This window comes from Notamacropus eugenii, chromosome 5, assembly GCF_028372415.1.
Source record: "Notamacropus eugenii isolate mMacEug1 chromosome 5, mMacEug1.pri_v2, whole genome shotgun sequence".
NCBI lineage: Eukaryota > Metazoa > Chordata > Mammalia > Diprotodontia > Macropodidae > Notamacropus > Notamacropus eugenii.
The window spans coordinates 356155758-356169483 of NC_092876.1; the positions used below are offsets into that span (position 1 = coordinate 356155758).

General features: G+C 36.0%; 1 protein-coding gene across 6 annotated transcripts in view; it reads right to left on the reverse strand.

Annotated features, from left to right (window-relative positions):
* The window catches only part of PHLDB2 (pleckstrin homology like domain family B member 2), a 147183-nt gene that overhangs the window by 11140 nt on the left and 122317 nt on the right, over nucleotides 1-13726 (reverse strand). For all 6 annotated transcript variants that reach the window (XM_072614029.1, XM_072614028.1, XM_072614032.1 and 3 more), the window contains 2 exons: nucleotides 6693-6783; nucleotides 4742-4888 (listed from right to left, as the gene is read on the reverse strand). In XM_072614029.1, coding sequence (XP_072470130.1) covers nucleotides 4742-4888; nucleotides 6693-6783 — 238 coding nt within the window. The remainder of the gene's footprint in view (nucleotides 1-4741; nucleotides 4889-6692; nucleotides 6784-13726) is intronic.

The following is a 13726-nucleotide window of genomic DNA, read 5'->3' on the forward strand; positions in this document are numbered from 1 at the left end:
TAAAAATGCTACACAAAGAATTTCTGATCCTTGCTGTGTATCTATTTTGTATATAACTGTAGAATGAATCAATCAATAAGAATTTATTAAGCCCTTACTATTTCCCAGGCATTTGCTAGGTTCTGGGGATACAAATACAAAGAAAGAAACAATCTCTCTCAAGAAATTTACATTCTAAATATTTATGTTACTATTATCTTCCTTAGATAGATTGTAAAGTCCTTGGAAAACACAGACATGTTTTTTCTTTTTTTCATCCCTAGGGCTCAGCACAGTGCCTGGCTCCTGGTAGACATTTAATAAATATTTGTTGATTAACTGTTTTATTACTAATGACCTGAGATGCAAATAGAGGAAGAGTCTGGAGGTCCAGGAGGCATGCATCATCCCTGTGGTTACAATCATAAAAAGTTAGGCATCTGTATATAAAAAAGAAAAATAAATAAAACTACCCCCAAGCACTTCGGCCCAGCCAAAGCACTTTTTTTCCTTATGCAAATTCAAAAGAAAGCTGAAATGATTATTGAGTTCTTAGGTGGGTGGGTGGAATAGAATGACCTAATCAGACACAAAACCTATAATCAGGATTAAGGACAAGCTCTGCATCTCAGCCTGCCAAGATGGTGTGGCTTAGCTTCTCTGCTCATCAGAATTTGGCAGGGAGTTGGCAAGAAGAGGGAAACTCAGCAAGTACCAATTTCTAGCTCTCCTCCCTAGAGCTTCTTTTTAGCTTTGCAGAACTTCTGCACCAGATAATGACACTGGTTTGGGGGAGGGTGGAGTACCACAAACCTCTCTAAAGTATCCTAATGATGATTTCAGGCTTCTAGTTCTCTTGTCCCATTCTTCTGGATACTACAGTCCTGACAGTTTTCAGTGGCTTATAAAATGTAGAGAAGCAATTTAGCATGATGGCTAAAGAGCACACACACAGAAGCCAGAGAGACCTAAATTTAAATCCTGCCTTTGACACATATTGGCTGTGTGACCCATGGCAAATCATTTAACTTTTCAGAGCTCTGGGCAATTCTCTAAGACTGTGAATTACAGAGAAGGCACCAACCTGCATGAGTAGAGGGACTTTTCTCACCTGGGAGTTCTTCATATGAATTATATCACAAGTCCAGTCCCTATCTACTCAAGTTGACATAGCAACCAGTCATAGAAATCATGTTTCCAAAGAAACTGAATGTTGTATAACCATAATGACCAAGGCAGGTGCTTAAGAAGACATGAGGAAATGCATCTCTCTCCATTTTTCAAAGAGGTAGGGGGACTGAGTGTAAAAACTGAAAATAAGAGAAATGCAAATTAAAACAACTTTGATGTTCTACCACATATTTATCAATTTTCTAACATTTCTGTCCATAATCCTTTGATTGACAGGTAGGTTACTTTTCCTGAACTAATTCCTCCCTCCCCATTTTCTTTTTCTTACTACTACTACTACTACTAACATTACTACTAACACTACTACTACTATTACAAGGGATGCTTCACTATAGAGGGGAGGTTAGAGGGATATATCTGAAAATGAAGGTGATATCAATCAATCAACTAACCAGAATTAAGTGCCTACTGTGTACCAGGCACTGTGCGAGGCGCTGGAAATATAAAAACAAGAAACCAATACAATTTAAAAAAAGAAATAAAAGACATTATCTAATTTTCCAGACTTGTGGTTATCCATCTTATTTTTGGGAAAATGTTATTTGGGCTGATGGAGCACAACACTCATTAAGAAATGCTTAACATCACTGCAATTTAGTCCTTTAGAATATACAAGCTTTATAAGTAGCTCCAGTGATGAGAGGAGTGACTGCTCAAACTATACTTTTATAAGCTGAACCCAGTAATTTCAACAAAATGGTTGCTTAATTGAAATCGGTTTCCATTCAGTAATACTGTGAACATGTGTGGTTAACTATAGCAGTGAACAGGAGAAGTAAATGTGAGTCTGGAAGAATGATTCTACTCCTCAGTTTCTAGCATTCTGAGTGACGAAGTCATTTGAAGCCAACGCTCATCAACTTCCCCTCCCTCCTACTTTGCACTCCAAGGAAGCCTAGGCATTAGGTACTTGATGGTAGAGCTTTTTATTTCCCATAAAAAGAAAAAAAGATGTTTTCCCTGGTGATGACTCTTGCTTCTTGCCTCCCCAACAAAACAGCAACAACACAACCACCATCACAACCAAAACAAAACCACACCAACTATGTATAAGTGAAGCTAAGACATAAGTTAAGTAAGAATGTCAGTTCAAGAAGAGGATACAAAAGTGTTAAAGAAGGTAAGCCATGTCCCCTCACAATAACAGCATGGAAAGAAATTAGATCTAACTTTTTGGTCTATTGATATTATATCCTTCCTACAACAGGAGAACAATATGCAAAATCTCAATAAGAGTCTCTTACATATTTAGTTACTAAGTTGTAAAATGGTAATAGATACAGGATCATAGATGTAGAGCTCGATGTGATCTTAGAGGCTTCCTGGATCAGAGGACTTAAGTGACTTGTCTCAAATTTTACTGGTGGTAAGTATTAGAACTTGGATTTATTCATAATTATTCATAATTCTTTCTACTATACCACATCTATTTCTTATGTACAAAAAAACCTGACATTGAAAAATGCAGGCAGAATAGATGATGTACAAAGCACTTTTTTTTCCTTTTAAGCAATTGCCACCCCCCCTCCAAAAAAAGAAGAAAAATGAATTTATTAATAAAAAAACTAGTTACTTGAAAACAAGTTCCCGCAAGTAACTTTATTTATAAGATTCATTCCTACATTGTAGTATAATTTTTTGAATGGCTGATATAAATTATTGATAAATATTCAAAGTACAAAATGTTTAGATAGAAGAAGTATCTAAGAATCCTAACAGTTTTGGAAAATACATTATTAATATGTGAACTACTAAAAGACTAGGGGTTCTAACTTTAATTTTGTTATTAAATGAAATATATGATTTTAGAAGGAACATGCTAGATCTGAAAGGTTCTTAAAATGGAACTGACAGTATTTACATAGTGCCTTTCTTACAGAAAGTGCAAATATCCACTACATATGCTATCTCATTTATCATTACCATGCCCCTATGAATGAAAGGGAAGCAGTGATTACCATCAGTCTTTCATAGATGCCAAAATGAAGTCAAAGAAAGGCTATGCTAAATTACTTGGCCAGAGTCACACAGTAAATTTCACTGCCCTAATTAGATCCTAAGTGTCCCATTTCTTAGACTCTGCCAACCTCATATAACACCACATGTACCACAAGGTATGGCCAAGGAGAATGTTTTGATGAATTCCTTAGAAATGGATTCTCTCATTCATGTTTTCAAAGTTGTGCAAAGAAATACTTGTTTTATTTTTTTTTGACATATTTCTGTGGGTGGGTAGGAGGAAAAAAAAGTCCCCTGTTCCCAAACCTTTAAGTTCAAACAAAATAAGCTCAATAAATTACCTTGTTTCCAAAGATCTGACTTAGCTCATGAGCTTCTAGAACACACACATTAATTCACAAATAGTTCTTAAACCCCTATCATACTGTAGCTGAAAAGCAGTAAAGAATTGTTCTCTGCCTTCACAAAACTTACCTGTGTCTAATAGACACAAATGTATGTGACACACAAATGCTGATGATATACCATAACATATAAGGGCAAAGAAAGTGTTATTTGAGATCTGAGGGTGAAGAATGTTGACAGTAGGGAAACAGAGAAGGCTTCCTAAAGACGGTATTTGAAATGGGCTAATCTAATGCAAATCTTAGCCCACAGGGGAACACAGATCTTAGAATATGAGGTCCTTGAGATTAGGGGACTGTGTTTTTGCTTTTCTTTGCATCACCATTGCTTAGCACAGTGACTATTAGACAATAGACCCTTAATGAATACTTGGTGATTGACTGACTTACTAGATTGGGAGAGGAGATGAGGGACCATTTAGTACAACTCCATTTTACAAGATGGGTAGGAATTCAATAGGGAAAGAGGAGGAGGCTGGACCTCCTGTGTTCAAGGCTTGGTTCTAAGACTTAAGAGCAGTGTAACATCAAGCAAATCACTGAGCCTCAGCTTCTCGTTGTGAACAAAGGTATGAAGACAGAGCAGTTCAGAATGTGTTCAGGATAACTCCATAGTTTAATGTGGCCTGATGGCAGAATTGAGAGTAGAAAGTTATATGATATAAGAGTAGAAAAATAGAATGAGTATAGATCATGGAGGAGCATGAATGCCAGGCCAAGGAATCTAAGTTCTACTTAGGCAACAGAGAAGACTTGGCAACTTTTGAGCAGAAGTCACATGACAGAACTTTGCATATCTAAAAATTACCCTGGTAGATATGGATAGTTTTGGATGGCAAAGAGTATAAGTTGGAGGAGCTATTATTAGGCTACTGAAATATTTCAGGTAGATATTAATAAGGACCTATAGAGTGCTGGCAATGAGAATAGAGAAGAAAGGACAGAAAAGGATCATGGGATGATAGGTGTAGAGCAAGCAAAAGATGTTAGAATTTTTTTTTTTGTTTAAAAGTTAAAAACAAACCAAAAAACCCTTCATAGTTCATGTATGTTTGCAACATATTGGATATTTCTCTTCTTTATGATAGAATGATGGCTTGTATAGTCTCTAGTGTATAGAGTCTTCTTGTTGATATAGAATGAATGACATGACCACAAGAGGGCAACAGACTCTAAACTTATCCAGATTTAATAATTATCTGACCAACCTGTGCTCTTTGCTTCTCTCGTATTTTTACTTCCTTTTCAATTAACTTCTGTCGTTGGCTGGTTTCTTCTTGTAATCTTTTCTCTAGTAGTTCTCGACGGCGTTTTTCTTCTTCTAGAGCTCGTTTTTTGGCCTCCATTTCACGTTCCTAAATACCACCATACCATCCAAAGAATCATTGTTTTAGCATTTGATATTATTCACCAAGATAATCTTGTAAGCAAACACAACTCAAATCTTCTTTATACAGTGCTTAATAACTATAGTGGCAGTGCAGTATATAATATAAAGAATGATACTTGGAGTCAGGAGACCTGCGTTCAAGATTTAACTTCAAGACTTAATAGCTGTGTAACATCAAGCAAGAAACTGAGCCTCAGTTTCTTCATTTGTAAAGTGAATACAATACTATCTATTTCATAGGACTATTGCAAGGAGAGGTTTTAAACTTTAAAGTACCATAAAAATGAAAGATGGAAGTCATTACAGGGACTTCTATCAACATGACAAATTACAATAATATAACTTGTAAACAGAACTTTGATTAACTTTTGGAATTACTGTAAACTGAAATTCAGTAACTGAGCATAACTGGGATTGAGGTATTGCTTCTAATACAAAGAGGCAGTCTTTAACTTCTTCAAAGTTATTTCATTGTTATGATTACAAGGAAGAATACCCCCGCAAGGTCAAATTGTCATCCAATTTCTCATTACAGGAATTACTCTTTTAGTTTTTTCCCCCACTTGCCTGTTACTAATTTAAGGATATTAGTATGATTGCTATTCTATTGCTTCTTGGCTAATATGGAAAATATGGAGCATATTAATTCAAATTCTAGAATGCAATGGAGGAGAGAAAGAGGAAAGAAGGGCCCTCTACAGACAGATAAGGAGATATTTGGGGGGACTTCTCAAAAACCCTGGAGAGAAATAAGGGCAAAGTAACACTATTATAATATTATTATTTTACTACACGCTGTTTACATACCATGTAATACAATATTATTGTCACTAAATAATATTAATATGCTATCACATATTATATTAATAATCTTGTTATTCAGTCTTTTCAGTCATGTTTGACTCTTTGCGACCCCATTTGGAGTTTCCTTGGCAAAGATACTGGAGTGGTTTGCCATTTCCTTCTCCAGCTCATTTTACAGATGAGGAAACTAAGGCAAATAAGGTTAAATGACTTGCCCAGGGTCTCATAGTTAATAAATGTCTGAGACTGGGTTTGAACTCAGGTGTTCTTGATTCCAGGTCCAGCCTTCTATCCACTATGCCACCTGGCTGCCCATATTAATGATCCACATGGGCTAAAGGTAGAAGAGAAAAACATGGAGACAAAGGATTATCTAAAATCTCTTGAAAATAATACAACTTTGTTATTTATCAAAGAAAACTTTTACTTTCTATATTACATTCATCCTAGCATCTGTCAACTGTGATTTTTATATTTTATGTTACTTTATTTTATATTTAGAATCATTCTGAATTGGAAGGGATCTTGAAGATTAAACCTATCATTTCAACAGAGAAGAAACAAGGAGCCCAGAGAACTTCTTGTTTATCATTTATTTAATTTATTTATTTTAAGATTATAGAGCAACTAGGTGTCTTAGTGAACAGAGTGTTAGTCTTGGGGTCAGGAAGATCTGAGATCAGATCTGGTCTTAGACACTTACTAGCTGTATGACCCTAGCCAAGTCACTGAACTTTGACTCAGTTACCTCATCTATTATGAGATGGAAATGGCAAATCATTCTAGTATATTAACCAAGAAAACCCCAATTGGGTCATGAAGAGTCAGATTTGACTGAACAACTAAAATTATTTAACAAGATCATGTAGCCAGTTAGACATAGGAAGGTCATGTCATTCCCAGTTCTGAGCTCTTTTGACCACATACATCAAAGTGATTCTCTTAAATGGATACAGATCACTTACTCTGGATTCAAGCAAACGTGTCTTTTCAGCATGAGCCTGTTTCAACAGCCTCTCCATTTCTTCTATTCTGGCAATATTTGATGTGCTGGCACTAAACAAATTAAAGAAAATATTAAAGATACCATTCTAGATTAAGAAATATCATATTTCGCAAGCATGAAGAAGATAACATTTCAAAGAATTTTCTAGTTTAGCATGATAAATCCATAAAACACATGCAGGATTGTCCGCAAGATATTATTTAGCAACCAATGACTGATGAAGCTCTATGAAGATTATAGTAGGTAGCATTTGGTATTGATTAAAAGCAGAAAAGTTAATCAGTGGTACAGATTAGGAATATGCCATCTGGAAGCAAACAAATATTACAGCACACTATTTGATAAACCTAAAGATCCCAACTGTGTTGGTAAGAACGACTCACCATTTGATTAAAAACTATTGGGAAAACTGAAAAGTAACTTGGCAGAAATGATCATCTCACACTCTACACCATAATAAGCTCCGAATGGATACATGAACTAGATATAAAAGGTCATATCCTATGTGAATTAGATTTCAGGGAAAGAGATACCTTTTGTAACAACATCTAGGACAGAACACTTGACCAAATAAAGTATAGTGAGGATCATAACAGATAAAAGGAATTTTATCTACATAATTTTGACTACATAAAATTGGAAATATTTTACAGCAACAAAATTGATGTAGCTAAAATTAAAAAGGAACAATATGACAAGGAACAAATCTTTTTGGCAAGTTTCCCTGATAAAGGTCTAATATCTAAGGCATATAAGAGCAAGAGCCATTCTACAATAGATAAATGGTCAAAGGATATGAATAGACAGTTATAAAAAGAAAAGAAGCAAGTTATTATCAGTCATATAAAAAAAGGTTCCTACTCACTAATAATAAGAAAAAAGCAAATAAATATGACTCTGAGCTTCTATTTCACAATGAAAAAACTGACCAAGCCTACAAAAAGTAAAGATGACAATTGCCAGAGGGGCTATACAGTGTTAGTTGGGTTGTGAATTGATCCAGTTATTCTGGAAAGTAATTTGGAATTACATCCAAAATGACTAATGAATATAACTACCCTTTGACTGAATGACGTACTCATACTTTCACTGGACAGACATCCACAGAGGTCAAGAAAGAGGAAAAGAACCCTTATTTCCAAAAATATTCAAGGAGTACTTTGTCATAAAAAGAAGTGTAAACAAAGAGGAGTGCCTATCAATTTGGAAATGATTGAAGAAATTATGATACATAAATGTCATGGCATATTATTGTGTCATAAGAAATGTCAAAGGGGCAGATTCAGAGAAAACTGAGAAGATTTGTATGAACTGATACAGAGTGAAGTGATAAGAACCAGGAGAACAATTTATACTATGATTATAGCATTATAAAGAAAAACAAATTTGAAAGACCTAAGAACTCTGACCAATGCAGTAACAAAGCAAAACTCCAGAGGAATGATAATGACACAAACTTCCCAGAGAAGAGATGAACTAGAGGGGAAGAATGAAACATATTTTTGGATATGGTCAACGTCTATACTTGTTTTCTCTTGATTATATTTATGTGTTATGAGGGAGGGCTTTTCTATTTCTTGGGGAGAGAAGCTGAGGGAAATAGGAGATAATGATAGTGATGGTCTTATTCCCCAAATGAAAAGAAAAACAAACTCATTAATGAACCATTTAAAAAAAATGTATAGAAGGTTCAGATGGAAACACAGACAACTGAGACAGGTTTGAAACTTGATCCTTTGCAATAGCCCTATTAAGTGCGTAGTACTTTACTGTACTATACTGGTAGGCCCACTTTACAGATAAGGAAACTGAGGCCCAGAGAGGTGAAATGATTTATCTGAGGTCACACAGCTTGCAACTGGCAGAACTTAAATCCAGGTTTTTTTTTTCACTCCAAATCTTTCTACTATATTACAAAGTTATAAGGGTATTAAAAATAACGGAGATCAGAAGGAATATAGACGTATTCATCTGAAGAGACCTAATTAAGGAGATGAAAACACAAAATAATGCCATGCCATTATTCACATGTCACAACTTTACTTTGTTGTCAACAGATATAACAGGCTGTGCTTATTGGTATTAAGAACTATTAACATTACAGTAAAATCCAAGTATGGTGATGGCAAAAAACAAAGAGCAAAAGCAGTTCTTTTACTTCTCCACAATTTATTTTTCATCTCCTTTCCTTCCCACATCGGGCTGTTCCAAACTTGCTCTTCTCTCCTCAAGCCTCATACACGACTCTCTCAATCTGCCCTCAAAGTGAGGACCTAAGAAACTCAAGACTATGCAACATGACTCTGCCCATATCCTCTTCTCAATGTAACATTCCTTCTCACTATCCTTGACTCTGTACTCCTTTAGTCTCTGATGAGGTCAAACCCACCAGCCCCTTCTACCTATGCCCTTGATCACATTCCTTGCTGAGTGACCAGCAGATCACACCCCTTTCATTACTTGCCTCTCCTCTGTCATCTTCAATACGTTTCTTTACTTGCTGCTTACAAATGTATCCCATATCTCCCTAGCATTAAAAAGCCTTCACTAGACCTTTCCATCTTCTCAAGCTATGATACTGTAACTCTCCTCTCAGCCAACTTCCTGGAAAAAATTTGTGTGCACTTATTGACTATTTCCTCTTCTCTTACTCAGTTCCCAGCTCTTGGTGATCTGACTTTTGACCTCCTCACTGAACTGAATTTACTCTTACCAAAGTTCTCAGTGATCTCTTAATTGCTAGAGCTGAAGGTACTTGCTCAATCCTCACCTTCACTGACCTTTCTGCAGCATGGTTTATCATCATCAACTCCTATATATTCTTCCTTTCTCTAGGTCTTCATGACAGTACTTTCTTTTAGTTATCTCCCAACTTGTCTGAGTGCTCCTCATTCTCCCCTGTTGATTCATTATCCATATCCCAGCCTCTAACTGAGAGTATACCCAGTGGTTTTGTCCTGGCCTTGTTCTCTTTTCTCTCTAGACGGTTTCCTTTGGTAACTGGGTTTAATTGTGATTTATGTCTTTCTACTGAAATCATAATTAAACCCAGTTACCAAATGAAAGTTGGGAGAGAACTAAAAGTAAATTGAGTTGAGTGATGAGGTCAAAAGTCAGATCACCAAGAGTTAAGAACTGAGTAAAAGGAGAGGAAGTAGAGTCCATAAGTACATTCTCAGCACCTAACACTTAGTGCTGGGCAATGTAGTAGGCACTTAACAAATGCTTATTGATTGATTGAGTTGTTTCAAATCTGCCCTTCTTTATTCCTATGTAAAATATGAGGGAACTTAAGCACAGCCCTAAGAAGGTCTTTACAATCTAGATAACTGACTTTCTGTTCTTGAAGGATCTCTTTGTGTCCAGAAACAGGCTAGCTTTTCTTCTGGGACAAGAAAGAAGGTGGGATTCAGAAAACAGCCATTCCTACTACCTGCCAGAGGAATGTCTAGAGTTCCATTCAACACACACACCCGTCAGTAAATCTTTACCATTATTGATGAAGAAATTATTCTTTCCTTTAATGGGAACAATTGGTTGTGGGGAGGTAAAAAGGGAAAAGTTCCTCTCCTTGTTACAGCAAAACACTTTAATATCCATTGAAGGATATGCCATTTTGTATTTACACAAAATGTAAGCACTTCATTTTTGTATCTGGATCCCCATATTTTTTCCCCTACCGAGCCATTTGCTAAACATTTACCTGCATATCCCTGTACTTAGGTTACATAAGTAGGTCAGATGACAGAGCTAAGGGACTTCAGGCCACAAAAGTAGGGCAGCCTATGATACCTGGTGGTCTTCCATCTCATTGGAAGAAAGGAGACTATTGACTCCCATCTCATCCAAGCCCTAAGGGTAGTAAAGTAACTTAGACTAAACTGGCATTGGCAAGACACCATGGAGTTTCAGATGGGTCCCGGGACTGCCATGGCCTGAGGAGGGGTGAGGGCACGTAATAGGTTGGGTCTTGGATATCCCCAGCAGTGAATCAAAGCACCACTGTTACCGGACTACAGAATTTCATTCATTCCTTCTTTTTTGTCACTTTCAGTGCATCACTTTCAATGAACAATATTTATGCTACAAATCCATTGAGCAGAGTCTTTTTTTGTGTTCCCTACAGATTTGGATACTAACTCTAGGCCAACAAAGTTAATAACTATTATTAGTAGTAATAGCAATGATGCACATACTGAAGTATTGCATCAGGGTCCTGACTACTTTGCTCCATATGCTCATTACCTCAGGATCTTCAATGGAATGGAAAATTTATACACCATTGAGATTCAAAATCTCTTGGCTTTTAACACGTTATTCTTTATTTCAAGCCATGTGCTTGTTTCACAGTGAATATCTTGATACAGGAGAAGCACATTTTTTCCCCTTAATAGCATAACTTTTTGGCAGCGAGTGGTATCCTTGTTACAAAAAGTGATGTCTCAACAAAAAATGTGAAGGTCAAATGTACCCACAATGTGACAGAACACGACGTTTCCACAGGACATTTCCTGTGGCATAATAAACCACGAGACTAAGCTCATGTCACCAGAATTCCAACTTGGAATTTTATCCTTAATTTATATATAATTTGGGGGTATGCTACTATGTAATTAAACAAAAACATACCAGAACCTTGTTTTCTACTCTTTTTTTTCAACTGGGCTTCAAAGAAGAAAACAAGAACGACATCTCCCTAATCTAGTATCTTTTGTTCTAATAGGCAGTTGTTTTTTTTAAAAAGGGCATCCTTATTGTGTTTTCCTGAGGTAATTTTCTTAATGCAAATTCCATAGAGAGGCACTGTAGTGTAAGTAGATATAGAAACCAGTTCCAAAGCCAGGAAGACCAAGACTCAAGTCCCAATTCTAACACACACAGGCTATATGATCTTGGGCAAGTTGGCAAATCCCTTAAGCTCCCAGTGCTCTAGGTAACTTTCTGAGACTAAGGTACAGGGAAGCAAATAAATAAAGTTTCTCAAATGGAAGTTCCCTATATCAGTAAAATCACAGATCCAGTTCCAGATATCCATTAATGAAATATGCATTTTCTATCAAAATAGAACCTCAGGAATAATATAATATGGTGGAAGGCACAACGAACTCACTGTTCCCTTTGATAGAACACAAGCACTTTGAGAACAGACATTACTTTATCATTATTATTATTATTTTGGCAAGGCAATCAGGGTTAAGTGATTTGCCCAGAGTCACACAGCTAGTAACTGTCAAGTGTCTGAGGCTGGATTTAAACTCAGGTACTCCTGACTCCAGGGTCAGGGCTTTATCTACCATTTTTTAAAAATGTACAATTAGTGCCTTTGGTGGTATATGGTACATAATAGGTTCTTAATGAATCAGATGATATTAAATGAGATGATTTCTATAAAGAATCTTGTAAACTTAAAGCAGTATGTAAATTTTAGCTACCAATAATATTAAATGCTTGATTCATATTAAAAACATCCTGACTCTGGTACTGACCAGCAAACACGACTAGGTCAACTTTGCTCAATTGCTATTCAAAAGCTTTTGAACTATGCATAGTAAGTAGGAGAGTCTGCTCACTTTAAAATTCAATGTATCTGGCATTAGGAACACATCATATTTCCCTTCTCTTTTCAAAGATAACTTGCCAATAAAATGGGTGTGGGAGATAGGTGTTATATAGCCAACTACTCCTGACTGCTGTAACATAATTTTCCTCTGTAAGTCTCTAATGGAGCCTTGGTAAGAGCATTTTAGGAGGTACTGATAGTGTTAAAGCACATTCTTTTACTTTCAGGGGAAAAAAAAGATAATGATATCTTTCCAACTGCTCTTACTGAGAACTCAGAGCTATTCATTCCATCAGTGAGAGAAGATATTATATGAATGTAGAAACAAAATGTATGTATTCTTTAAAACTAGGTAAGACGCCTTATAGGCTCCTTAAGACCCAAGGTCTTTTTCACATAAAATTCCTATCTAGCCACATGTTCCATACACTGGTCTTGTGAAGTTGCCTCTTCTAAACTTAAGAGCAGAGCTTTGCACTTATCCCCATGACATCTCATCACAGTCTATTCCTAGTCTCTCCCCACCCCTCACCCTCGACAAAGTCCTTGAGCATACCCATCTAGTCATCCAGCAGGGCTAATGTCTGACAACCTTATCATGTGTAAGAAACTCAGTAGGCTGCCATCAAGACAAAAACAAAAAGTCCTTGACCTTGACGAGCTTAAATGCATTCATTACCACTTCCATACTTCAGGCCATCTGCAGATTTGATAAACAGCTCTTTTATGTTTGCATTACTGAAGTCTATAATAAAGAACTACTTCTCTGTCTCAGTATCTAATTCAATGGGAAATTCCTAGTTATCTGATGAAATGAAGGTGACAAGAGACATTTTGATATCAAAAGGTAAAGTGACCAAAATTGCATTAATATTATCTAATGTAACAAGGTTATTTTTTCCAACTCCCCTAAAGGAATTCAATATTATGTAAAAAAAAAAGTCATTGGATATGCAAAGTATAGGATTTTTGAACTGGAATAAATTGTACAGATAATTTGGTTCAAGCTCTTTGCTTTACAGATTAGGAAACTGAGGCCAGGATATTACTATATAACATACATGCTATGATGGGCTTGAAATGATAAAATAGCCTCTATGTATACATACATATGCACACATACATTTATATACACATACACAGAGTATGTATGTTTATAACAATGGTTCATCTTGGGTAAGGAATGCCAAGGAATTCAAATGTGCTCCATCTTTTACCATTGAGGTTTTTTCCCTATTATTTCTACTAGATAAAACAAAGTGAATCATCATTAGAAACAGGTTTAAATGTCTTGTTATGCAAAAACAGTATATATAAAGTCATTAGATTAGGGTTGTTTATGACTAATTGCTAAGGGTTTATAGTGTTATGCACACATTTGGTGGAAATATAAAGAACACATACAGGCAATTTGGTGAAGTGGAAAGAACGTT